At 45.8% G+C, this 25,662-nt stretch overlaps 1 protein-coding gene across 1 annotated transcript in view; it reads right to left on the reverse strand.

Annotated features, from left to right (window-relative positions):
• LOC141139106 (cytochrome P450 2G1-like) overlaps nt 1-25,662 on the reverse strand; it is a 129,350-nt gene that overhangs the window by 86,545 nt on the left and 17,143 nt on the right. The window contains exons 3-5 of the mRNA XM_073624925.1: nt 12,915-13,064; nt 2,736-2,896; nt 2,332-2,508 (exon numbers count right to left, since the gene is read on the reverse strand). Of these exons, the coding sequence (XP_073481026.1) occupies nt 2,332-2,508; nt 2,736-2,896; nt 12,915-13,064 (488 nt within the window). The remainder of the gene's footprint in view (nt 1-2,331; nt 2,509-2,735; nt 2,897-12,914; nt 13,065-25,662) is intronic.

Raw genomic sequence — 25,662 nt, forward strand, 5'->3', positions numbered from 1 at the left:
TTGCAGTGGTGGCATTACATCATACCAAGGGGCAGTGATAAAACTAGTCTTCACTATCAGTCTTTGTTCCCAAAAGAGAAGCTGAGGAGGGCCACGTGACAGTGGACTCAGTTAAGTAAATCAGGCCTTTGGATTTAAAAGGTTATGATTGAATTAAGTTTGTGAATGGATGGGAGTGGCATGGGTTGGAGGCATTAAGAGGGACAATAGCATTGATGGATCACCGCATCACTACTTTATCTCTAGCAGTCACTTCTATAGAATGCTTTATGTGTGTATTCTAGGTTTCCCCTGGTACATTTGCAGAGTATTATGGAACTTCAGCACAATGGTCACAAGTAGTAGGTATTGGGTGAGATACTTGACAATTGAGAAATCCAAAAAAAGTCTTGAGGTCAGGCTATAATGTTTAGAAAATTGCTAGAGGGTCAAGCACAGAATAAACAGAACTCAAGTGAGGCCTAAATGGGACCAAGGCTGAGATCTGAAAAATAGCAGGTGAGGCAAGGGTCGACATGAGAAGACCCACAAACTGTCAAAGCAGAAACAAAGAATTGTAGTTGGAAGTAATTTTTTCAGGGCAGGAAAATCATTGAAACTTGGTCACTGTTGGAAAGGAAAAACCAAGAACATGACAGATCCAACTAGTAAAGAATCACACCCACATAAATTGCAGTCTCCTAACATTTTTATAGCTAGCTTTTCTATTCTTGTTTTTTATGCAATCCATTTAAGTTAAGAATTAGTCATAGGTCAAATTGTAGGCACGGCTTGTTTGACATCTACGACTTGTAATAACTGAATTCAGAAAGTGAGTAGAAATAGTTTTAAAATTGTTTGTTTTGTTTGAGTTTGTTTTCTGCAGAGGTCATAAAAGTTGGACTGCTTTCCATAATCTTCTTGAAAAGAGTTTGAAGAGCTAGATAATCTGGCATCTTTTTTATGGCCATACAGAAAGTGATGCCAGACGGGCCAGGCAGCCCGAATGAGGTTTTAACTATTCCTACCTGTCCCCTGTCCTGAATTAGAAACATGTTGGCTGGAGTTTCACTTTAAGTTATTTTCACTTTTAAATTTATAACAGAAAAGATAGTAAGGCCTCAATTATAAATTAGTGAAAAGCTGGTGTAAGTACCATCATCCCGGAATTGTATAGTAAAAGGGGATAAGGGGGTGGAGACGTGACGGCAGTTGCTGCTACTGTCTCTTCACGTGTGCGCCCCCAAAATTGAAAGTTGGGACTATTACGGTACAGGATAATAATATACAGTTACAGACATCTAAAAAAATGTATACATTTTAATAATTGAAAATACAGGATTACAAACAAAATATCTACATACAGTCATAAAATCAAAGAAATATACCACGCTGAATACAGCGAGTATCCTCCTCCTCCCCTCCTCTCCTCCCCCCCTTCCTTCCCTTCCCCCTCCCCCTCCCCTTTCCTTCCCTATTCCCACCTATCCCTGTTTCTATCACCCTTCCCTCTTCCTTCCAACCTGGTTCCCTCCTCCCTTTCCCAATGTCACCATCCCGGGTTCACTTTTCCTTCATTGGAAGTGCACTCCCTTGCACCTTACATCACGTTGTCATTACCCCAACAATTATATTATCTTTATCCATTTTTTACCAAACTAGAGTCTGTTCACAATCCCCCGTGTCAGCCGCGGGGGAATTGTGTTGGGTCCTGCTGTCCCACTGATTCCGCTTGAGCGGGTGAGCTTGTCCTCAATTTTATCTTTTATGTACTGTGATTTGTAATTACCTTTGTGATTAATTATGTTTGCTGCATTTGTCTAATATATATATGTATATATTAAAGTTACCCTAAATTACCTTAAAGATGTGTTCCTCCTGAAGAAGCGGTTCCAACCGCGAAACCGGTCGAGATAAAAGCTTTACATACATCCCCCGTAAACAAATTTGCGGGCTCCACTCGCTGTATTCAGTGTGATATATTTCTTTGATTTTATGACTGTATGTAGATATTTTGTTTGTAATCCTGTATTTTCAATTATTAAAATTTATACATTTTTTTAGATGTCTGTAACTGTATATTATTATCCTGTACTGTAATAGTCCCAACTTTCAATTTTGGGGGCGCACACCTGAAGAGACAGTAGCAGCAACTGCCGTCACGTCTCCACCCCCTTATCCCCTTTTACTTTAAATTTATAACAATGTAATTTAACCAGAGATCCCTACAGTTTGCTGCAGATCATGTGCATTGTACTGCACATTACCTCAAAGTACAAGCTTAAATAAGCCCTCAGCATTAGAATATTTACTGATATTCAATGGTACGGCCTTATGTATACAGCCCATTACCTTGTTCGCCTGAATAAGGAAGCAATCTATGAAGTCTCGGGGGGACTCTGGATCCAGGGATCTCCTGTGGGAGTTAATTTCCTCACTGATGAAATATTTCACATGCTCACAGTCTGCAAACACCTTCTGATGGGGACCCGGAAGATACTTCATTAGATTGTCAAATGTAGCATATGCCTGGGGAGCGAGAAGAGCAAATTTACATTTTATACAGTACAGTATACAAAAGTTCTCTAGCTTACTCTCAAATGCCCTAACTGAGGACAGCAAGGTATTTACATATTTTCACAATCAGTAAAAGAGCTTTAAAACAAGTCCTTGCTGGCCTCTGTAGCTGAAGACGTAGCTGTATAATTTTCTTTGAACCCAGTAAAGCTTTAAATAAGGAAAAAAAAAGCACTGACCACTCCTAGAGGCCTTCGGAGAAAATTTAACAGATTGTTGGTGATGCAGAGAAATTTCAAGAAGTTCTCGTCCTCATAGTCCCATCGCCGCCCAAATACCACCAAGTTAATCACATTGTTTACTGCACGCCCGAGAACTGTGTGCGGATTGAATGCTTTACCTAGGGAGGTAAGGAATAAGCATTAATACAATATGGGACCTTATCGCTTCTCAAACTTTTGGCTAAGATCAAGTATAGTATCTGTTTTTATCGATGTCCAGTAGGGGTACTCCACTGTCATTCTGGTCCTTTGGCAGGAATGGCTGACAGAGGTTGAGCTGGATGGACTGGTGTCCTTATTCAACCTTATCAACTATAGTATCTCTGGTGGTATGATGGGTGTCCTTAGGGACCTTCATCAGAATCCAAATTAGCAGTCCACTGGATAAGGTGGGGGTCGGTATTACTTCCCTAGTGTGTGGAGAGCTCAGGGTCACTTTCTTATTTGAGTGGTGTTTCCTGGTTGGGCTGAGGGCTGGAAATACAAGAGCATGTGCTGGCAAACATCCCCTGAGAGTGGCAACTATGTTACGCTAGAGTAACACTATGGGTTTGGGACCCAAATGTGTGAAACTGCATTAGGTCATGACTCCACTCTATTTTTTTTTTCTGCACTATGTCTCATGACCTAGGTCTTTTGGCTGAGACTGGAGCAATTTTTTTTACCCGGCTGCAAGGCCTAGCCATTATATTATACACTGCCACCATTTGTTTTTCTATCCATGGGTCACTTCACTATTTTTATATGTGAATTTTCCACTACATTACGGATGGTAGGCTGTGGCCCTACCAGACCTAACCTAAAGTCTAGGGGAAGTGGTGTGGTGTCTCCTTTTGGTTTGGGAGAGCCCTTAATACAGCTAGCCATGAGGAGAGGTTTCTGCCAAGCTTTTTGTCTAGATGGTCTAGGGTGCCCTTGTCCCTGCCAGAAACCTTATATCTTGGGTGGGGGGTCAGGGAAGGTCCATATATTTTGGGAGCTTATTTGCCTCCTGGCGAAGATCAAGTGTTGTAGCTGGGATGACTGACTTTATAGTATCCCTGCTGGCATGATGGGGTCCTAAGGGATCTCCTTTATGGGAAGGAATCTTATTTGAGATTACACCATGTAAGGTGTGGATTGGTAGTACTTCCCTAGTGTGGAGTATTCCAATGAGCACTATATTGAATGATGCTGCCTTGTCTGACCAGGGATTGGGAAGGCAGAGAGTCTGTGGTGTTGAGTTCCCCTAGGAGTGGTGATCACTAGTAGTATCACTTTAGGTTTTTTTTAGCACATCATCTCATGGGCTATGCCTTTTGACCAGGACCAGGGCAATTTTTGTTGCCAAGCCTAAAAGTGAATGTAAACCCTCACATATACCCAGTGAGGTGAACAGCCCCAGATGATACACGGGGATCACAGGGGTTTTACATGTATATCTTCTGTCTTCCTATTTATATACTATTTAGAAAGTGCACATCCTGTTAGATTTTTCACTTCCTCAGTCATTTGCAGGAGTGGATTATTGCTAGACACTGTGAGAGAGCTGATTGGAGTAAAGGCACACACCCCCTCCCCACACATGCAGAGGTTGCCTGTGAATAGTTTAGCAGTCAGCTAATCTGTTTATACACACACTTCAGGCTTCCGTCTTGGAGAACTAGTCAAAAGCTATCAGGCTGATAACAGAAGAATGGAGCAGGACACAGCTACGGGACACAGTGCTTTAAAGAGAGATAACAAAACACTACAGATATATGTGCTCAGCTCAAATGTAATGAATTGGGTTTACATTTACTTTAAGGCATTAGCTTTGGTTGACCATAAGGAGCGGGGTCTTCTGGGTCTTTTGGTTAGGTGGACCTTATCCCTGTCAGTAGCCTTGTGGCCTGAGGGCCACAGAAGGGTCTATACGCTTTAGGACCAAAGATACACCCTAGTGCACTTTTTTTGTGTGTGTGTAGGTGGGGTGCATCATGGTGCGGGGAGAATGACACACATATTCCTATATGGCCTATATGTATTCTTCTACATATTTTTGGTAAAAAAAAATCGCAATAAGCGTATATTGATTGGTTTGCGCAAAAGTTATAGCACCTACAAAATCGGTTATTGATTTATGGCATTTTTATTATCTATTTATTTTTTTTCTACTAGTAATGGCGGAGATCTGCGATTTTTATCATGACTGTGACATTGCGGCAGACAGATCGGACACTTTTGACAATATTTTGGGACCATTGACATTTATACAGTGATCAGTGCTATAAATATGCACTGATTACTGTATAAATGTCACTGGCAGGGAAGAAGTTAACACTAGGGGGCGACCGAGGGGTTAAATGTGTTACCCCCTTGGTGACGCGGCACGCGAGCGCGCCAGCCCCTATACCGCCGGGAGGCCGAGGACGTCATATGACGCCTGCCCAGGATGGGAGATTCCATCTGCGGACTTTATATGACTATGGGTGGGATGGGAAGTGGTTAAAGGGGATACCAGCTTAAACCATGCTGTCCAATAAAAGGGTCAAATCTACTGATCTCCCAGCATGAGAAGAGACAACACACAGTGAGTAAAAGCAGCACACAAAAAAACCCCTAGATAGGCACCCCTAGATAGGCACATTTAACCCCCTGATTGCCCCCCCCCTCTCACTCTCCTGTCACAGCATCATTAGGTATAGTGAACAGATTTTTTTACTGATCACTGTATAAGTGTCATTAGTGTTAGATACCAGATAGCGTTAACATTAATCAGCATCAATCCCAGATAGCATCAGATTGCCCCCCACATATTCATTATCATATTTAACCCTTTGATAACCAGTAACACACACACACTATAAACCTCCATTACTGGTATAGTGTCTGAACGGATCAATATCTTCGATCAGTGTAGAACTATACACTATAGACTAGTGCCCCCAATAGTATAGTGTCCCCAAAAATGCAGCGTTAGCAGGATCAGCCATGCCACTTGCTAGCACCTGCATTTAGCCCCTTTGCCTCCCCAACAAGTGCAGTGTCAGTAGATCACTGTCACTTCTGATACACACAAAACCACAGTGTTAGCAAGATCAGGCCTGATCTCTGCTAGCACTAACAGGTACATTTTATTTGTAACAGTTCAACCAGTCCCTGACAGCCAGGTGCTTTTTTACCTGTGAGTTGCACTAGGTATATAGGATACTGATCATGACAGATGAGCGCGATGAGGTGTCCTCACTGTCAGTATCAGGCTCAATAAATGAACCTGCGGCACCCTGACAGATAGCTCTGATGATGGAGTAGAGGTCCCTGCTAAGGTAAGGTGTACCCGACTCCGTGCCCAGGTTGCTGAGGTGTTACAATAGCATGATGATTTCTGTATGCAGCAGAGTGCCAGTACTAGTGCCGCTCTACCTTTTGGTGAATTGGCAAGCACCAGTGGCCTAGTACATCCTGGTCTTAGACACACCAGCATTGCAGTAACACATGGTGACAGGGCAAGTCCCATAAGTGCAGCTCAAGCTAGTGCAGTGGCTAGCACAAGTAGTGTCCCAAAGCCACCAAGAATTTGAACGCTAGCCCGTAGAGCCCACAGTGCCTTTCCTGATCGGCTTGCAAATCTTTATTGGCAGCCCACAGATTCTGCAGCGTCCGTACTTCCCTTATTCACTGGCCACTCCAGAATTCAGGTGGAACCAGCAAATTTAACTCCCCTTGGTTTTTGGAGCTGTTTTTTACGGAATATCTGTATAGATCGATTGTGGACCAAAGCAATTTATATGCCGAGCTACTTATCACAGCAAATACAAACCTTGCCAGACAATACGCATGGAAACATATCATGGTTTCTGAAATTAAGACTTTTTTAGGCCTAACCCTTAGCATTACTAAAAAGAGTTGCACCATACCTCATACTAGTGTCCTACTCACCACAATATGCCATACCAGCATACTGATCAAAAGCCAATATAAAGGAATAATAGTGGTAAAAAAAAGCACTCGTGAGTTTACCTAATTTTTTTGGTTTAATTCTCCTTTAAGGGGGCATGGCAGGGTGCGTGTCCTATGCCTACTTACATTTTCTAATAGATGTCCCTCATTCCCATCTCAAAAAGTTGGAAGGTATGCCCATACTAGCATCCTGATCACTGCCATACACCATACCACTATCCCGATCAATGCCATACCCCATACCAGATTCCTGATTTCCTTCTTACATCATAGCAGTGTCCTGATCACCTCCATACAGGGCCTCCAAAAAAAGTGACAGTCAGGATATTAGATGCATAATTTACACCCCTAGAACACATTAACAGCTTCCTGTCTAGCGACATACAAGTATCAGCGATTCTGAAGACAGTAAAAATAATCAGAGAGGCTAAAGAGCCACTCGGATTACTTTCACAGATAGCGGAAAGGCTGCACTGCCAACACGCTGGGCTCTCCTGAGTGATCGGGGAGCCCGGTAGGGAAACAACCGGCAGCATCTGGCTCCTTGCACACAGTGAGAGGAACTGACGTTGTTCCTCACACTGTGTGATGTCAGTGTAGCACCCTGATGTTTAGGCAGGGTTGCTCCTAAATTTACCTGCCAGGTGTAGTTACCTTGGCTCATTGTTAGGGATCAATTGAATTCACCCTAAGTCTGGAATTGTTGCACTTCTCTCTTCTGCTGCTAGGTGGCCAGGTACCTGGTGACATTAGATAAGACAAGGGCAAAGCAAGGACAGATTAGGGGTATATAGGGTATCTCAGCCAATGGGCAGGGGTTTTCTTAAATCCCTTGCTCTGCTGGGAGAACCTATATATTTGGATGGAGCCAGGTGATCAGTGTTCTGTGCCACCTGGACAGCTGTCTGGGTGGGCGTGTGTTGTACTGCCCAGGCTGCTAGGCCAGAGTTTGGGCATCTCCTGGGCACATCTGGCTGCTAGGCTGTCTAAGGGCCTATCCAGAAGCAAGAGAGCAGTGTAGGGTTGGGACTGCGGCTTGCAGTCCAACCAGAAGTGAAGGTTCTGCCGGCCAGAGAACCTGTCGTGGTTGGAGATAGAGGGGAAGCTGTGGCCACTAAGGGACCAACCACCTTATTACCAGGGACCACAGTGAGTAGCTGAAGCAAGTACCAGAGCAGTATTCTCACCAACCAGGGACGGTGAAGAATTGGGAAACCTTAGTGGGTATCAAGCCAAGCTTGCAAAGCAGTCTTGTGCGCCAAGCCAGGGACCGAGCAGGCCAGTGGGGTGAAGCTTGAGAAGTATTTGGAGTGCCAAGCTAGGGACCCAGCAGAGAAGTGGGGGTGACGCTTGAGGAGGAAACTAAAGTTAGGATTGGAAGAGCTCACAGGATTCAGTGGCAGTGAATCAGCAAGTCTAGAGAGAGAGACTGGGAGCTCAGTGGGTTAAGAACCTGCAACAAGTGACTGTAGAGAAATTAAAGTAATTAGTTACAACTTGTGTTAGGAACTGTTCTAAGACTGTTGCCATAAAAGACAGCATTCCTACTCATGCAGATGTAGTGTCTTGTTGGATGCCTTTCCCTGCATGGCAGTCTACCAGTTGAAGCCTCTGAATCTGCCAATTAACATTGCAACTACCTCTGGCCCTAAACCCTCTCTCCTACAGTTCTGCTAAAGAGAAATAAAATCTCTATGCATTCAAGAAGTGAAGAAGTGTCTGGTGCCCATGAATCTACCTTGCATTACACCCACTATGCCTTACAACCCACTCTACACAGAAGGATGTCATTAACTCTTGGCTCTGGAGGTTCTCATTAAACTAAAGGAGGCCTGGGATCTTGCCACATTTGGCGCCCAACATGGGGCAAAGGCATTATCCTCGCAGCAGTCGCCCATAGCAACTGGCTTCGTCTGGCTCCATGGGAAGGTGGCAAGTAAAATCTGTACTTCTCATAGACTGTGTTATTGTGCATACTAACAACGTGGGGAATAGACACGTGCGGTTCGTTTTGTTCCGAATTAAAATTCAGGCAAATTTTCGTCATTCAAATTTCCAAATTAGAATAGTACTGAATTTAAACAAATCCAAAATAGCGAAATTCTATTTCAGACGAAATTCTAATTTGAATAGTTTTCAAATAGTTTTCGAACACTTTTCGAATTCAAATAGTTTTCACATTCAAACTCAAAAACGTTTCGAATTTGAAATGTTTCAAAATTCGAAAACTTTTCGAATAGTTTTCCAATTTCCAAAGAGAATAAAATAGAATAGAAAATGAAGGAATCGAACAGAAAAAAAAATTCTATTCTATTCCTTTATTTTCTGTTCTATTTTATTCTTTTTGGATATTGGAAAACGATTCAAGTTTGAAAACGTTTCAAATTCGAAAACTTTTCAAACTCGAAAACTTTTCAAATTCGAAAACTTTTCAAATTCAAAACTATTCAAAATTGATTTGAAAAGTTTTCTAATCGATTTGAGAACGAATAACCGAAACGAATCCCGAAAACAAATTAAACAAATGAAACAAATTTAACTAAACAAATTTATGTAAATAACGAACCAAAACAAAACAAATGTTTTCATTCTGCACATGTTTAGTGGTGAAGAACCAACAAGTCTCATTGCTCAATAGAGAGGATCAGCCTGGTCTTTTGACACTTCTTGCCAGCCATGTAAGGGTTAAAACAGACTCCATAATGGACTCCATTAAAGTTTTGGAGCACCGCGTGAACATTTCCAGACAGTATCTGCACCAATCCATTGGCAGGGGAGGAGCTCCCACTCTGCAGAGGAGGAGGATGAGGAAGTGTTGCCACGTGTAACTGGTTGTGGGTTGGAGAGAAAGATGGCGCAGTCAGCGAGATGGCGGATTGGAAAAAGTATGCTCCGGGTGTTTATTTCGGTCTGAGCGATGCAAAACCTGTCCTGACTGACACCGGAGTGCGGTATACACTGAAGGGTAAGTTTGCCCTGTATATGGTTGGAGGCTATGAGGCCTTGGGACTTATCTGTGAGAAACGTTCCAGTCTGGCCAGGCATGGGATGCCTTGGATCGTCTGTGGACGTTGCGGAGAGCACCTGTTTGAAGTTATTATTATTATTATAATTATACAGGATTTATATAGCGCCAATAGTTTACGCAGCACTTTACAACATTAGGGCAGACAGTACAATTACAATACAATTCAATACAGGAGGAATCAGAGAGCCCTGCTCGTTAGAGCTTACAATCTAGGAGGGAGGGTCAAGTTACACAAAAGGGTAATAGCTGTGGGGGATGAGCTAATGGAGAAAATAGTGCGGTTGTTAGATGGAGGCAGGATAGGCTTCTCTGAAGAGGAAAGTTTTCAGGGATCACCTAAAAGTGGATAAATTTGGAGACAGTCTGACAGATTGGGGTAGAGAATTCCAGAGGATGGGCGAGAAGTCCTAGAGGCAGATAAGGGAGGAGGTGAAGAGGGAACTAGAGAGCAGGAGGTCTTGGGAGGAACGGAGAGGGTGATTAGGTTGGTATTTTGAGACTAGGTTAGTGATGTAGCTGGGGGCAGAGTTGTGGATGGCTTTGTAACCTATTGTTAGTATTTTCAATAAAATTTGTTGGGAGAGTGGCAGCCAATGGAGGGATTGGCAGAGAGGGATAGCAGACACTGAGCGGTTTGTAAGGTGGATGAGTCTGGCAGCAGCATTCATGATGGACTGAAGGGGGGATAATCTATTCAAAGGTAAGCCAATGAGGAGGGAGTTGCAGTAGTCAAGGCGAGAGATAACCAGGGAGTGAATCAGGAGCTTTGTGGTTTCATTGGTTAGAAAGGGACGTAGTTTAGGGATGTTGTGGAGGTTGAGGTGGCAAGCTTTGGAAAGTGATTGGATGTGGGGCCAAAAGGAGAGTTCAGAATCCAGGATAACATCTAGCACCCCGACATGTGGGGATGGGTGGATGGTTGTGCCATTGCTCTTGACACACAAGTCAGGGGAAGAGGCACGTGAGGGAGGAAATATTATAAGCTCGGTTTTGGACAAGTTGAGTTTGAGGAAGTGGTGTGTCATCCATACAGATATGTCGGTTAGTAAGTTAGTGATGCGTGAGGAGACTGATGGAGTGAGTTGAGGGGTGGAGAGATAAATTTGTGTGTCATCAGCGTAGAAATGATATTGAAAGCCGTGAGAGGCTATCAGTTGACCCAGGGAAGAGGTGTAGATTGAAAATAAAAGAGGTCCAAGAACATTACCTTGGGGGACCCCGACGGAGAAGGGAAGAGAAGTGGAGGAAGTAGAATTGTAAGTGACACTGAAGGTGCGTTGGGATAGGTAGGATGAGAGCCACCGAAGAGCACAGTCACGTAGAACGAGGGAGTAAAGTTTTTTGAGGAGGAGTGGGTGGTCAACCATGTCAAAGGCAGCTGAAAGGTCCAGAAGTAGGAGTACAGAATAGTGTCCATTGTTTTTTGCAGTTAGTAGGTCATTTGTGAGTTTTAAAAGAGCAGTTTCTGTGGAGTGTTGAGGGCGAAATCCAGATTGAAGGGGATCATGAAGGTTGTTCTTAATGAGGTGGTCACTCAGTTGGTTGTAAACCAGGCGTTCAAGAAGAGGAAAGGGGGAGCAAGGAGATAGGGCGTAGGTTGTTAAGATTGGTAGTGTCCAAGGACGGCTTTTTAAGTATGGGGGTGACCAGTGCATGTTTTAGAGCATTGGGGAAAATGCCAGAGGTGAGGGAGAGATTGAAGATGTGGGTTAGATAGTGTACGATGAAGTCAGAGGGCGACCGTAGCATTTGAGAGGGAATAGGGTCCAGGGGACAGGTGGTTAGGTGGGCGTTAGAAAAGAGTTTAGCAACTTCGTCTGTAGTAGCAGATTTGAATAAGGGGAGTGTCAGTTGTACCTGTTGACATGGGGTCTTAACTGGTGGAGATACCTGTAGAGTGGAGATTTCATCACGGATTGTATCAATCTTGTTTTTGAAGTGATTAGCGATCTCCTGGGCAGTGAGTGAGTTAGTGGGTGGAGGAGGTGGAGGATGAAGTAGAGAGTTAAAGGTAGAGAAGAGTTTACGGGGACTGGATGAGAAGGTGTTAATAAGAGTAAAAAAGGGTTTGCTTGGCAGTGTGGAGGAAAGAAAAATTTTTTTTTAGGAGGGCAGATTTGTATTGGTTGAAGTCTTTGAGAGACTTAGTCTTGTGCCACAGACGCTCAAGAGCGCGTCTACATTTTTTGAGAACTTTAGTGTCATCTGTTTGCCAGGGTTGTAGGGGTCGAGGCTTGATTCTGTTGTCTCCCCAACTCAACCTCCGCGGACACTACAGGTCGATTGGGACAAGAGTGTCGCTATCCAGGCTGGGAGCCCACCTGCCATCATCAAAGTCGTGAAGGAAGTTGCTACCCCTGCCTCAACGACTACCCCAGGACCCAGCGCACCGATCGCTCTTCGACTGCTCGCCTTAATGTTTGAGCCACCGGGGAAAAGAGTACCAGAGTCGGGTAAGCCTGCCAGGAGTGAAAGCAGTGTGCCTGTAGGGGAGGTGATGCCTGTGGCCATTAAGGGGAATAACGCAGTTGAGCCAGTTAAGGCAAGCGCCAAGCGTAATTATATCCCGGCCGAAGAGTGCTCTACTGCAACAAATTCAGACATTCCGTCTGATGGATTATCTGAACTGTTTTTTGGATACTTTGTCTTGTACCAGGAGGTGGAGTGACAGTGATGAGGAACAAATGAGTGATGTGGAAGAGGATGGAGTTCCCTCTACTGCTGCCGCTAATGTTAAAACCAATAAATCCATTTTATTCATCAATAGTCAAATAAATTTCATGATTCAATGGTTTTGGAGGAAACCGGTTTTGGGGGTAATAAAAACTCTAGTTCTATTATTGGTAGCATAGTTAGGACTTTGCTGCAGAGCCCTAAACATACATATCTGAAAAACTCTCAAGACATGTTGGATTTTTTCGATTCCTGATCATAAAGAAACAAATTGATCATTAAGACAGCTCTTTTGACTATATTTCTGGAGCTCCTTAGATATCTCTGAAAAGCCAGAAACTACCAATTTCTGCAAAGCTCAAGCAAACTCAAAGATATTCCAAATGAACAGACAGTCATTGAAAGATTTCCTCCTTAATATCCAGCTCAACACCTTACACATCAAGAATGGCAGGCCATCGAGGCCTGCTTGTTTCATCATGACTTATTAATGACTTTCTTCTGCCTGATCTTACCTCTAGTTGCCTCTATAGCCTTTATTAGGTGTAGGGATTCTTCCTGCACTCGCTCCTCCATTGATCGCTTCCCCATTCCAAAACCCCTCAGTGTGGTCAAAGCAAACCGTCTAACTTGCTGCCAGCGTTCACCATTTGTGGTGACGATACCTAAATATGGAAGAGAATATTAATCTATTGAATTTCATTTGGTATTGTAATATACATCTCACAAAAGTGAATACACCCCTATAATTTATTATATCTTTTCATGTTACAACACTGAAGAAATGACACTTTGCTACAATGTAAAGTAGTGAGTGTATAGCTTGTATAACAGTGTACATTTTCTGTCTCCTCAAAATAACTCAACACACAGCCATTAATGTCTAAACTGTTGGCAACAAAATTGAGTACACCTCTAAGTGATAATGTCCAAATTGGGCCCAAATAGCCAATTTCCCTCCCCAGTGTCATGTGACTTGTTAGTGTTACAAGGTCTCAGGAGTGAATGGGGAGCAGGTGCGTTAAATTTAGTGTTATCGCTCTCACTCTCTCATACTGGTCACTGGAAGTTCAACATGGCACCTCGTGGCAAAGAATACTCTGAGGATCTGAAAAATTTTTGCTCTACATAAAGATGGCCTAGGCCAGTGATGGCGAACCTTGGCACCCCAGATGTTTTAGAACTACATTTCCCATGATACTCATGCACTCTGCAGTGTAGTTGAGCATCATGAGAAATGTAGTTCCAAGGTTCGCCATCACTAGCCTAGGCTATAAGAAGATTGCCAAGACCCTGAACCTGAGCTGCAGCATGGTGGTCAAGACCACACAGAGATTTAAGAGGACAGGTTCCACTCAGAACAGGCCTCGCCATGGACGACCAAAAAAGTTGAGTGCACATGCTCAGCGTCACATCCAGAGGTTGTCTTTGGGAAATAGATGTATGAGTGCTGCCAGCATTGCTGCAGAGGTTGAAGGGGTTGGAAGTCAGCCTGTCAGTGCTCAGACCATATGCCGCACACTGCATCAAATTGGTCTTCATGGCTATTGTCCCAGAAGGAAGCCTCTTCTAAAGATGATGCACAAGGAATCCTGCAAACAGTTTGCTGAAGACAAGCAGACTAAGGACATTGATTACTGGAACCATGTCCTGTGGTCTGATGGGACCAAGATAAACTTTTTTGGTTTAGATGGTGTCAAGCATGTGAGGCGGTAACCAGGTGAGGAGTACAATGACAAGTGTGTCTTTCCTACAGTCAAGCATGGTGGTGGGAGTGTCATGGTCTGGGGCTGCATGAGTGCTTCTGGCAATAGGGAGCTACAGTTCATTAAGGGAACGAAGAATGCCAACATGTACTGTGACATACCGAAGCAGAGCATGATCCCCTCCCTTTGGATACTGGGCCACAGGCAGTATTCCAACATGGTAATGACCCCAAACAGACCTCCAAGATGACCACTGCCTAGCTAAGAAGAAGCTGAGGGTAAAGGTGATGGATGGGCCAAGCATGTCTCCAGACCTAAACCCTATTGAGCATCTGTGGGGCATCCTCAAATGGAAGGTGGAGGAGCGCAAGGTCACTAACATCCACCAGCTCCGTGATGTCATCATGGAGGAGTGGAAGAGGACTCCAGTGATAACCTGTGAATCTCTGGTGAACTCCATGCCAAAGGGGGTTAAGGCATTGCTAGAAAACAATGGTGGCCACTGACCGCACAAAATATTGACACATTGGGCCCAATTTAAACATTTTCACTTAGGGGTGTACTCGCTTTTGTTGCCAGCGGTTTAGACATTAATGGCGGTGTGCAGAGTTATTTTTAGGGGACAGCAAATTTACACTGTTATACAAGCTATACACTCACTACTTTATGTAGCACCCTCCTAGTTAGGTGCTAGAAAAGAGTATAGTTTTTTAACTTTTTGCTTACCAGGAAGATGGTCAGGTAAAAGAGTGCTCTCCGTCTACCAGGGAGCAGGATCTACTGGTTAGGTCTGCTCATTTTACTTAGGTGCAGCTCAGCTTGTTCTGACTGTCCCCCACTGGTCCAATAGGGTGGCAAATTAGACAGTGAGAGTGGACCTGGCAAGTAAGTGCACAGACTTTGTTACAGCCCTGGCAATTGGCAGAAGGAAATTGCTGCATTGCATTTTGGGATACTGTATATAAGGCCAGAGTACATGTGCTCAGAGTTAGTTGAGCCAGGGAACAGTGTCCAGGAGGGAGAGGGGTGGCTGCCCTCTCCTCCATGGAGGAGGCTGTGCAGCCCTGGGTGGTCGACTCGGGGGCCTAGAGAGAGAGGAGCTGAACCCAGAGGTCCTGCAGAGCTGACTGGAAGGATCTGATTCTGCCTACTGTGAGTACAGATCTGTGTCTTTGGGGCCTATTGAGTGAGGGCCACCCCCTTCAGTTAGAAGAGTGGACGGGTGTCAGTAAAGGGATGCTAGAGAGTATCCTGAAGATAATTTAGTGCATCAAGTCTGCTGCTAGGGAGAGCAAGAAGACTTAATCCTTTCATACATGTGGCTGTATGGATCAGGCGGTGAATAGTTCAAGTTGGAGTATCCCACTCATCCCTTCTCCCATCCAAGTTCGAAATAAATACCCTGGACTGGTCTTTGAATAAGGAGCAAGCGGGAGTAAGGGTAAGACTAGTGGGAGCTTCTAGCAAACAAACAGGAGCTCTCAGCAACCAAGCGGGAACCCATAGCAACCTAGTGAGTGATCCTCACCAACCAAGTGGAACCCATAGCAACTTAGTGGGTGATCCTCAGCAACCAAGCGAGAACCCCCGTAGCGGGAGCCCTCAGCAAACCAAAGTGGAAAACCCTCTGCACCTAAGTAGGAACCCTCTGCAGCTAAGTGGGAACTATTGGCAACCAGCAGCAGGTAACCAGGGAGAGACCTATGGAGTCAACATTTAGCAAGGTGCTGGAGTGTCAGTGAAAGAAGGATGTGTTGCACTGTGAAGGAAAGTGATTTCTGCTCAACAGTAATCAGTGCAAGTGTGCTTTCAAGTTGTGTGCAAGAAAGCAGTGACCCAGGACGCAGGGATCGGCACGTCAGGGGTTGTGTCTGTACATGTGCTGGGAGAGGACATGTCTGCTATGCAGCTACCAACAGCGGGACAGTTTCCAGCAGCAGTGAGAGAACCAGGCTGGCATGTAAAGCAGAGAATGCAGCCAGGGCTCAAATGTCGGCAGATGAGTGTGTATCCGTGGCAGGGAACACAGTCTGCATTACAGTACCATTCATGGAAGCTGGGCAGCATGATAGCAGCAGTGAAGGGGTTACTGTACTGCATGGAGAGAGTGCGCCAAAGAGATCTGCCTATCAGGAGAAGCCACCGCCAGAGAGTCAATAAGTCTGTGGCCCTGGGCATAGTTGCCGCTCGCGGGCTGCCAATCAGAGAAGGGGAAGTGAGCTACGATGTCACTTCCGCCACGTGTGTAGCTGCAGAGGAGACACATGTGAGGAGTAGCAAGATGGCGGGTACTGATTGATGCCCAAGGGAGGACTGGCACTGTGCAGCAAAGGAGACACAGAACATCTTGGGCTGGTATGGAAAAAGTGCCTAAATGTATCCGTGAGGCTGCGAGCGTAGAGCCAATGCGAGCACTGCAGTGACATGTTGCTGCAACTGGAGCGAAGTGATTGTAAATCCAGGAGACTGTATGTGACCCGGAACACTGACACCTATACTCCAAAGACATGCTGGTAGCTTAAAAAGCGCCCTGAGGCGATTCAGTTCGCATAGGTAGCGCTGTACAAGTCACTCATTCATTCATTCATTCATTCATAGTGGCTGTTCCCTTTGGGAGAGGACAGGGAATGCCAAGAAAACCACTGGGGCTGGGACCAGTGGTGCATACCCGCACTACCATCTCTCAGAACAGGGAGAACCATATGTCCGAAGTACAAAGTCTGCAGGCCAGGAGGGGCGAGTTGCAGGCAACAGGGTACTTCAGTAACAGCCACAGCAGCTAACAGTTCAGCTCTTAAAGAGGCAGAGGGGCGTCAATGGATCCAGAAGTGGAAGTACTCCAGTTCGGTTAGTGAAGAGACCAAGGAGGCAGGGGCCATTGATGTGGGGTCACCCCTATTTGAGCACCGATTTGGGTTCCTGGAAAGGGGAGTGGGATAGGGGGCCATAGGGAAGAAAAAGCCCCTCAAGCTCCAGTTCCATCAGTGAAGAGACGGAGGCGGCAGTCATTCGCATGAGGTGTGCGAAGAATCTGGGGTTCTGCGAGGCAAATTCCACAAGGGTCCCAGATCTATCCCCACCCCGCACCTATGTTCAGGCTAGAGCACAGAAAAGCTGATCACCAAAGTGGAGACCCTGTATGCCACACCTGGGAGAGGAGACGTTTCTGGCTCTGGGCTTTCCTCCTCGTTACTGCTATCATCACGCACCTGCAGTGTCTCCGCCATGTGTTCTCCCACTGCGCCAAAAAAGAAGGGGCGGGGAATATTCTAGAAAGAATGTCAGGGGTGGGCGACGCGGGCGGAGTTTCACTCATGCGCAATGTATATAAAGCTAACACGCATGTGTCGTACGTACGATCTGTGTGAGGAGGAATGAGGACCGGAAGCACCAAATGTTATAACAAAGGTAACATTTTAACTTGGGACATCAGTGTCCTATACTGATTCTAGATTGAGGCCTATATTGGGATAAGATTAGGAGAGTTTAGCCTGATATTAGTGTTTTGGTCTTGTGTTTTGACTTTCAGAAAATATGAAACAATTCAAAGACCCTGATTTCATGGGCCAGTTCATTGACAGATACAGGGATATGAGAAATTTGTGGGAGGTTAAAAACCCCTTATATCAAAATAAACCAGCTAGGAAGGCATCGCTGGAGAAACTGCTGCAATTTGTGAAGACACAGGTCCCCGACGCAGACATCGAGTTTGTGGAGAAGAAAATTGGTAGCTTGAGAAGCACGTATAGGAAGGAGCTTAATAAGGTCCAGGCTTCCATGAGATCAGGAGCAGCAGCAGAGGATGTGTATGTACCCAGTCTGTGGTATTACAACAGGATGCAGTTTCTGGAAGACCAGATTAAAGCCAGTGAATCGCTTTCTGCACTTCCCTCAACCCTCCCCTCAACCCCAGCTGAGGCTTCCGAGGACCAACCTGGGCCTTCCATCCTGGAAGAAGTGGAAGAGCCAAGCTGGAGCCAGGTATAGTATATTTTTACATATTTATTGTTTGAAAATTAGTGTTGTTAACTACCGTATATACTCGAGTATAAGCCGAGATTTTCAGCCCTTTTTTTTAAGCTGAAAGTGCCCCCCTCAGCTTATACTTGAGTCATCGCCGTCTGCCTACATGATCAGCGTGTCATGCAGACAGACGGCAGCCATTCCACTGTTCAAAAGCCGCGCCTCCTCCTCATCTATGATAGGCAGAACACTCCATTTCCCAGCATTCAGCGTTCAGCTTATCATGGACATCCTCTCATCCTCGTCCGTGGTATGAGGATGAGCGGATGTCCATGATAGGCTGACTGCTGGGAAATTGAGTGTTCCGCCTATCACAGACGAGGAGGAGGCGCGGCTTTTGAACAGTGGAATGGCCGTCGAATTTTATTATCACACGCTAATCAGTGGATGCAGAGCGGCACATGATGCAGATCGTTACAGGGACACATGCACAGGACACAGGTAGGTGACACATGCACAGGACAAAAGTAGGTGACACATGCATAGGACACATGCACAGGTCACAGGTAGGTGACACATGCACAGGACACAGGTAGGTGTCACATGCACAGGACACAGGTTGGTGACACATGCACAGGACACATGCACAGGACACAGGTAGGTGACACATGCACAGGACACATGCACAGGACACAGGTAGGTGACACATGCACAGGACACATGCACAGGACACAGGTAGGTTGCACAGGACACAGGGACACATGCACAGGACACAGGGAGGCATGCAGCTGCAGATGGGCATTGTTGACCCTGTTTTTCCACTTACAGTAGCTGCTGTATTTCTCACCCTCGGCTTATACTCGGGTCAATAAGTTTTTCCCATTTTTTTTGTGGTAAATTAGGGGCCTCGGCTTATATTCAGATCGACCTATACTTGAGTATATACGGTAGATGTTATTATTGATAACAAATGAATGATTGAACAAAAAGTGTTTTACATATCAATAGACAGTAGGGGCCAAAAATGATTGTGACAAGAATGAAAAATGCTGGGCTCAGAATGATAGTCTTTTCTATTTATTAACATTCAATTTGCAACAGTCATGAGCTGAAAATCGTGTGTGATTGATGAACCAAAAACTAAAACTATGTCCCTTTTTCATACATAGGAAGACTTCAGCCAGGACGAGGCTCTGGAATGTGGCAGACAGGAGGAGGTGGGGGTAAGTGTCAGCTAGGAGGAGGCGGGGGTAAGTGTCAGCCAGGAGGTGGCCAGGCCCAGTAGCCTCACCCAATCCCAGGTGCCTCCCCTCCGCCTTACAACAAAAAGGGCCAGGAAGGGGAGTAACGTGGAGGAGGCAGCACTGGGCCTCATTAAGGATGCTAATGCGGCCCTGAAAACACCCCCCGACGCTGAAGAGGCCTATGCCTGCTATGTAGCTGCAAAATTGCAGCAAATGGAGGAGGACCAAAGCTTCATGTGTGACAATCTTATTTTTCAGGCCCTTCAGAAGGGGTTGAGGGGCCAAATTAGTGAGAACATCCACTTATGTGAACAAGATAGTTACCACCGCTCTAGGTGACCGGGTTCAAGCTTCCCGTCCTCCGCTGTGTGGATGATTGTGAGAGCCCCAGGTGCCGGCAATTGCTATTCCAATGGTATGTGTGTGATGGAAAAATCTGCTCATCCTCCTCCTCCTGCCACATGTCCACCTCCAGAGCCACAGCCTCCAAGGAAGGCTGCAGGGAAGGCTGCAGGGAAGCGTGGAGGGAAGGCTGCATGGAAGACAAGAAAGTGATGGCCTGGGTTCACTCTGGTCTGACAGAAGATACAGGCTGTTGTAGTACCACAGCCTGGGGACATACATGTCATCTGCTGCTGTTCCTGATCTCTGGGAGTCCTGGACCAGATTGTTCTCCCTATTATATGGGCTTCTCAGGCTACCAATTTTTATTTACAAAGAGTTGATGTGTGCCCTGGGGTAGAAAGGCTTTGCAAATTCAAGCAGTTTCTCCAGTGTTGCCTTCCTCTTTATTTTGTTATGAGCCAGAATAATTGGAGATTTTTTAATATGAAAATACTTGCCTATGTGTATTTCTTCAAAAAGGACAGTTTGTTTGTGAGTAGGCAGGTACATTTCAAAAATACAATGTCAAATTAACAAGGGACACTAAACACCAACCAACCTCCTTGAGCATTAAAAATACAAGATAATAATGTTCATATCAAAGAACGAGAGATAAAAAACTATGTTCAGTATCCCTCCCACAGCGCACACAGAGAAAATATTGATAAAACAATAGTCAGCAGCTGCTATACTAAAACGTGATGCTTCAAATATATGTCAAAGAAAAATTTCTAAAACATTAGCAGCGCTAGTGCAAAAATAGCAAATATATAAAAAATATCAATGAAATTGCTTAAGAGTCCACTTAAACAAAGTACCAAATGGTGATCCACTCAGTGAAAGTCCAAAAAAAGGCAGGTGAGTATAAACTAGACAATCATGGAAGAAAATATTAGCAGCGATCCCAAGTCTCCATCACCACACCACTTGTGCCACAGCCTTGTAGGAAAGCCACTTACCAGACCCTGCTGATTAACACGCTTATCAATCAAAGGAATAATCGCTGTTCACTGGACACTTTTCATCTGTATTTTGCTCATTGCAAGCAACAGATAAAAAAATTCCACATAGCGTAATCCAGTACAACAATTTTTTATTAATTATCTCACAAAAAAACACTCACAATGTTTGCATAATATAAGGGCATGTAACATCAATACTATGTCAGTCGTGCATTCCCCTTTAACCTCTCACCACTCCCGCAGTGTTCCCGAGAAGGACAGACAAAGATAAGCCGACTCTATAGATATCCATGTCTGTCCTTCCCGGGAACACCGCGGGAGCGGTGAGAGGTTAGAGGGGAATGCACGACTGACATAGTATTGATGTTAGATGCCCTTATATTATGCAAACATTGTGAGTGTTTTTTTAGATAAATAAATATTGTACTGGATTACGCTATGTGGAATTTTTTTATCTATTGCTTGCAATGAGCAAAATACAGATGAAAAGTGTCCAGTGAACAGCGATTATCCCTTTGATTGATAAGCGTGTTAATCAGCAGGGTCTGGTAAGTGGATTACCTACAGGGCTGTGGCACAACTGGTGTGGTGATCTGGGATGAGCTTCGATTGTTCGTCGAATTGCGAACGTTACGGGCCGTTCGCGCCAAATTCGAGTGGCGCGTCACGGCCCATAATTCACTGCGGCATTGCAGTGCATTGCTGGCTGATGATTGGCCAAGCATGCACTATGACCCGCATGCTTGGCCAATCACAGCGTCGTCTGTACAGAGAGACATAATTGGCCAAAGCCAGGCAGGCTTTGGCCAATTATGGCTCAGGGGGTTTAGTACATGCGTGGCGGCCTTGTGTAGTGTGTTGCGGCAGCAGAGAAAGATAGACAGAGAGACAGTGTCATTTGATTTAAGTTAGATTAGTTAGAGTAGGCAGGCGAGTCAGTTAGCTGCACTTACAGTGTATTATGTATATATATGCATCCTAGGTGTTGTGTATATATATATCTATATATATATAGATATATATATATAGATATATATAGATATATAGATATATATACACACTGTATTCGGTTTACCTAGATCCGTTCCTATTATTCTCTTCCTAATATACTGACAGGCAGGTGTTTTTACAGTATTTACAGTTAGTGTACTGTGTCCTCTGCACAGTGTGCACCTAAATATACCTGAAGACAATTGCTGGTGTTCTGATCCTATTAATACCACAGGCAGGCAGCTGCAGTATTTACAGTTAGAGTACTGTGTCCTCTGCACAGTGTGCACCTAGAGCTACCTGAAGACAATTGCTGGTGTTCTTCTGATCCTATTAGTACCACAGGCAGGCAGCTGCAGTATTTACAGTTAGTGTACTGTGTCCTCTGCACAGTGTGCACCTAAAGCTACCTGACGACAATTGCTGGTGTTCTTCTGATCCTATTAGTACCACAGACAGGCATCTGCAGTATTTACAGTTAGTGTACTGTGTCCTCTGCACAGTGTGCACCTAAAGCTACCTGAAGACAATTGCTGGTGTTCTGATCCTATTAATACCACAGGCAGGCAGCTGCACTATTTACAGTTAGTGTACTGTGTCCTCTGCACAGTGTGCACCTAAACCTACCTGAAGACAATTGCTGGTGTTCTGATCCTATGAATACCACAGGCAGGCAGCTGCAGTATTTACAGTTAGTGTACTGTGTCCTCTGCACAGTGTGCACCTAAAGTTACCCGAAGACAATTGCTGGTGTTCTGATCCTATTAATACCACAAGCAGGCAGCTGCAGTATTTACAGTTAGTGTATTGTGTCCTCTGCACAGTGTACACCTAAAGCTACCTGAAGACAATTGCTGGTGTTCTGATCCTATTAATACCACAGGCGGGCAGCTGCAGTATTTACAGTTTGTGTACTGTGTCCTCTGCACAATGTGCACCTAAAGCTACCTGAAGACAATTGCTGATGTTCTGATCCTATTAATACCACAGGCAGGCAGCTGCAGTATTTACAGTTAGTGTACTGTGTCCTCTGCACGGTGTGCACCTAAAGCTACATGAAAACAATTGCTGGTGTTCTTCTGATCCTATTAGTACCACAGGCAGGCAGCTGCAGTATTTACAGTTAGTGTACTGTGTCCTCTGCACAGTGTGCACCTAAATATACCTGAAAACAATTGCTGGTGTTCTTCTGATCCTATTAGTACCACAGGCAGGCAGCTGGAGTATTTACAGTTAGTGTACTGTGTCCTCTGCAAAGTGTGCACCTAAAGCTACCTGAAGACAATTGCTGGTGTTCTTCTGATCCTATTAATACCGCAGGCAGCTGCAGTATTTACAGTTAGTGTACCGTGTCCTTTGCACAGTGTTCACCTAAAGCTACCTGAAGACAATTGCTGGTGTTCTCATACTAATAATACTACAGGCAGGCAGTTGATTCTGCTAGCTGCAGTATAATCAGTATATATATACATCCCAGCTTTGTGCAGCTACATCTCACTGCAGGCCATTAGTATGTCTGGAAGGCCAACAAGGAGAGGCAGACAGTCACAAGCCAATAAAAGAGGGCAAGAAGGCTCTGTGTCTAGAGGCAACAGTGCTGGACGTGGACATGGTGAATCCTCATCATCACGTGGCCATGGGACACGCTCGTCCTTTTTTTCGGCAGCTGGCTGTGTTGAGCCGCAACATGCCGAAGACTTGGTAGAGTGGATGACCAAGCCGTCCTCATCCTCCCCATCCTCTCTCACCCAGGCTCAGGGTACCTTGTTTGGCAAAGCAGCTGCCAACGCGGCCTCTTCCCTCGGCTCAATGGCATCAGTCACTCCTTTCCTAGCCCCACCCCTAGTCCCCCGAACCGTTTGACCACAGTGTTGGGTACATGCTCCAGGAGGATGCCCGGCGTTTTGAAGGCTCCGATGATGGTACCCAGCTAGAGGAAGGCAGTAACGTGAGCCCAGAGAGAGGGGGTGCCCAAGAAGGACAACAATCTGGCAGTCATGTTCCCCCAGCTGCAGCATACTGCCAGGTTTGCTCCAGTGATGAGGAGGGAGGGGGATGATGAGGAAGTCACTGACTCCACGTGGGTGCCTGATAGGAGAGAGGAGGAGGAGGCACATCTCCAATGAGGCAGGATGCCCTCCAGGGGGCAGCTTAAGGGCAGCACACCGACTGCATCACACCACAGAGCTCTGCATGTGCAGGGCGCTGCTGTCTCTGCGCGTTATTCCAAAAGTTCTTTGGTGTGGGCCTTTTTTGAGACGAGTGCATCAGATCGCACCGCTGCTATTTGCAACATATGTCTCAAGAGTATCTCGCATGGCCAAAACATCACCCGCTTGGGCACCACATAATTGTCCACCTGCCATGTAGTTCATTGGCAAGCGTACCTAAAAGACCCACACCAAAGAACAAAGCGGACCTCTCCTTGCTCCTCATCAGCTGGGATCTCCAACCCCAGTATACCTTCAGTCCTCTCTGAAACCTGCACTGAGAGGAATGAAGGTGTAGAATTAGGTGTGTCACAGCCAAGTACTTGCGGGCAATCTGCTATCAGTACACCGACATCAGATTGTACCAGGCAAAATTCCCTGCCCCAGCTGCTGCACCACCGAAAGAAGTTCGCTCCCAGCTATCCACATTCCCAGCGGTTGAATGCTAGCTTGGCTAAATTGCTAGCATTTCAACTGCTGCCTTTTCAGTTGGTAGACTCTGCCCCCTTCTGTGAGTTTGTGGAATGTGCGGTACCTCAGTGGCAGGTTCCCAAACACCACTTTTTCTCACGGAAGGCGATTCCGGCTCTCTACCGGCATGTGGAAGGCAATGTCTTGGCCTCGCTGGACAGGGCGGTCAGCAGTAAGGTGCATATTACTGCTGACTCATGGTCCAGCAGGCCTGGACAGGGACGTTACCTATCTTTCACCGTGCACTGGGTCACTCTTCTGGCAGCTGGGAAGGATGCAGGACAGGGTGCAGTAGTGTTGGAGGTTGTTCCGGAAACACGCCTCCAAAATTCTACTAGTGGTGATTCTGCCACACCTCTCTCCTCCACCCCCTCCTCTTCTTCTTCCTCCATGGCCTCTTCCTGTGCTGATTTGTCCTCAGAACCAGCGGTGCTCCGTAGGCATTCAAGGGGCTACGCAAGCACGCAGGCAGAAAGATGCCATGCGGTGCTTTTTAGCTGGTGGGCTTGGGGTACAGGAGCCACACTGGGGCAGAGATTCTGTCAGCTCTGCAGGGGCAGGTTCAGAGGTGGTTAATGGCACGCCAGCTTAAGCCAGGAATGGTGGTTTGCGACAATGGCACCAACCTCCTCTCCGCCCTCCGACAGGGACAACTGACCCATGTGCCCTTTTTGGCTCAAGTCCTTAACTTGGTGGTGCAGCGGTTTTTGGGCAGGTACCCGGGCTTACAGGATGTCCTGAGGCAGGCCAGGAAAGTCTGTGTGCATTTCCGCCGGTCATATAATGCCAGTGCTCGGCTGGCTGACCTCCAAAAGGAATTTAATCTGCCCAAGAACCGCCTAATCTGTGACATGCCCACCAGGTGGAACTCAACGTTGGCCATGCTGCAGCGGCTGAACACGCAGCAGAGGGCCATCAATGAGTACCTATGTGACTATGGCACCAGGACAGGGTCAGGGGAGCTTGTTTTTTTTTCCCCACACCAGTGTGCTATGATCAGGGATGCCTGCACTGTCCTGTCACCATTTGAGGAGGCCACGAGGATGGTGAGCAGTGACAGTGCATGCATCAGTGACACTGTCCCTCTTGTCCATCTGTTGGAGCACACGCTGCGTGGAATAATGGACAGGGCACTTGAGGCAGAACAGAGGGAGGAAGAGAAGCATTTCCTTACCTCTCAAGGCCCTCTTTATCCAGACAGTGTTCCTGCGTGCCCGCCGATCACCCAGGAAGAGGAGGAGGAGGAGGCGGATTGTGTCAGCATGGAGGTGGAGCCTGACCAAATTAGATACAAAGAGGCTTGATTAACCATGTAACTATATATGTAGTATTA

The sequence above is a fragment of the Aquarana catesbeiana genome, linkage group LG04 (assembly GCF_042186555.1).
Source record: "Aquarana catesbeiana isolate 2022-GZ linkage group LG04, ASM4218655v1, whole genome shotgun sequence".
In the NCBI taxonomy this organism is placed as follows: Eukaryota; Metazoa; Chordata; class Amphibia; order Anura; family Ranidae; genus Aquarana; species Aquarana catesbeiana.